Source organism: Corvus brachyrhynchos, unplaced genomic scaffold (genome assembly GCF_000691975.1).
Source record: "Corvus brachyrhynchos isolate BGI_N302 unplaced genomic scaffold, ASM69197v1 scaffold2548, whole genome shotgun sequence".
Taxonomy (NCBI): domain Eukaryota; kingdom Metazoa; phylum Chordata; class Aves; order Passeriformes; family Corvidae; genus Corvus; species Corvus brachyrhynchos.
In genome coordinates, this window is record NW_008239719.1 from 4727 (window position 1) to 6111 (window position 1385).

Genomic DNA, 1385 nt, shown 5'->3' on the forward strand with positions numbered 1-1385 from the left:
CAGTGAGGTCCTACGGGGAAATGTGAGAGTTCCTGAGAACCACAGGCAGGTTTAATGCCTTGCACAATGAAGACTGAAGCCACAGGGTGCTGTACCCACCTCCATAGACATCATCCATGCAGATAATTGTGTCCCCTGTCTTCAGCAGGTGACAGATGTTCAGAATAGCTCCTAAGCCAGAGGAATAAGCCAAGCCTGGAAGAGAAAGGAGTCAGTGGCAGATGGGCCGTGTTTGATGTGACACAACAAGTCAGACTCGCCCTGGCCTTCCTCGCTTTGTCTCTGAAAAGAACCTGTCCTCTGAAAAGAACCTGTCCTGTCACTTTTCTGGGCGAGAAGCGTTGGGCTCTTGCCCAGCACGGAGCTGCTCTTGCCCACAACCAACAGCCAGAGCCGTGGTCACGGAATCATGGAATGGTTTGGGATGGAGGGACCCCAAAGCCCACCCAGTGCCACCCCTGCCATGGGCAGGGACACCTCCCACTGTCCCAGGCTGTCCCAAGCCCCGTCCAACCCATGAGGTGCTCACAGCATTTGGCTCCATCGAGGGCGGCCAGGCTTGTCCAACCCATGAGCTGCTCACGGCATTTGGCTCCATCGAGAGTAGTCACAACCTCTTCCAGGACATCCCGGCTTGGGTTCCCAAACCGGGTGTACACATAACACTGGGGAGGGAGTAAGAAACAAACATCAGAGAGAGCACTGGGAAAGTTTGGGACAACAGCAGTTCTAGGCTCTCTAAAGAGCCCTGGCTGAGGGCATCCAGCTCCTCCCAGAGCAGCAGGAAGATGTCCCGGCACATCCAGCTGGGAATCCCCACCAGAGAAAGGGGTCTGGGGGGCACTGGTGCGAAGAGCCACATTCTCCTGCTTTTCCCTAGGAATCCATCTGTGGGCACTGTGGGAGCAAAGGGTTTGGGCTGCACAGTCCAACCATCCTCAGAATGCCAGGCTGGGTCAGGCTGGAAGGGACCAGGAGGGTCCCCTGGTCCCATCCCTGCTCAGCAGGGCCATCCCAGAGCACAGGGCACGGGGTCGCGTGCAGGCGGCTCTGGAATATCCCCAGCGAGGAGACTCCACAGCCTCCCTGGCGAAAGCCCCGCTCCCGGCGGAGCGAGATGCTCGCGTTTGGAGCTCCCTCCCCTTCCCAGGACCTGCCGCCTCCCGGGCCCCCGGCCGGGCCACGCTGGGGCCGGGAGGGGGGCTCGGTGTCCCTGTGGGTGACCCGCTGTCCCCGTGGCGGCCGCACTCACCCTGTTCTTCCCGGGTTCTGCCTGCTTGAAGCTGGTGGAGAGCGTAATAGGCGGCACTATGGCCCAGGAGTTCCACTGCTCGGGCTCCTGCCCGACGTGGATGGCGTTGGTGGCGAAGTGCTTGAAGGGCGGC

At 60.3% G+C, this 1385-nt stretch overlaps 1 protein-coding gene across 1 annotated transcript in view; it reads right to left on the reverse strand.

The window, feature by feature from the left end:
- The window catches only part of LOC103621160 (cystathionine gamma-lyase), a 6082-nt gene extending 4703 nt beyond the window's left edge, over positions 1-1379 (reverse strand). Inside the window, exons 1-3 of the mRNA XM_017742439.1 lie at positions 1253-1379; positions 530-665; positions 100-195 (exon numbers count right to left, since the gene is read on the reverse strand). Coding sequence (XP_017597928.1) covers positions 100-195; positions 530-572 — 139 coding nt within the window. The 5' untranslated portion in view covers positions 573-665; positions 1253-1379. The remainder of the gene's footprint in view (positions 1-99; positions 196-529; positions 666-1252) is intronic.
- Between the last annotated feature and the right edge of the window lie 6 nt (positions 1380-1385).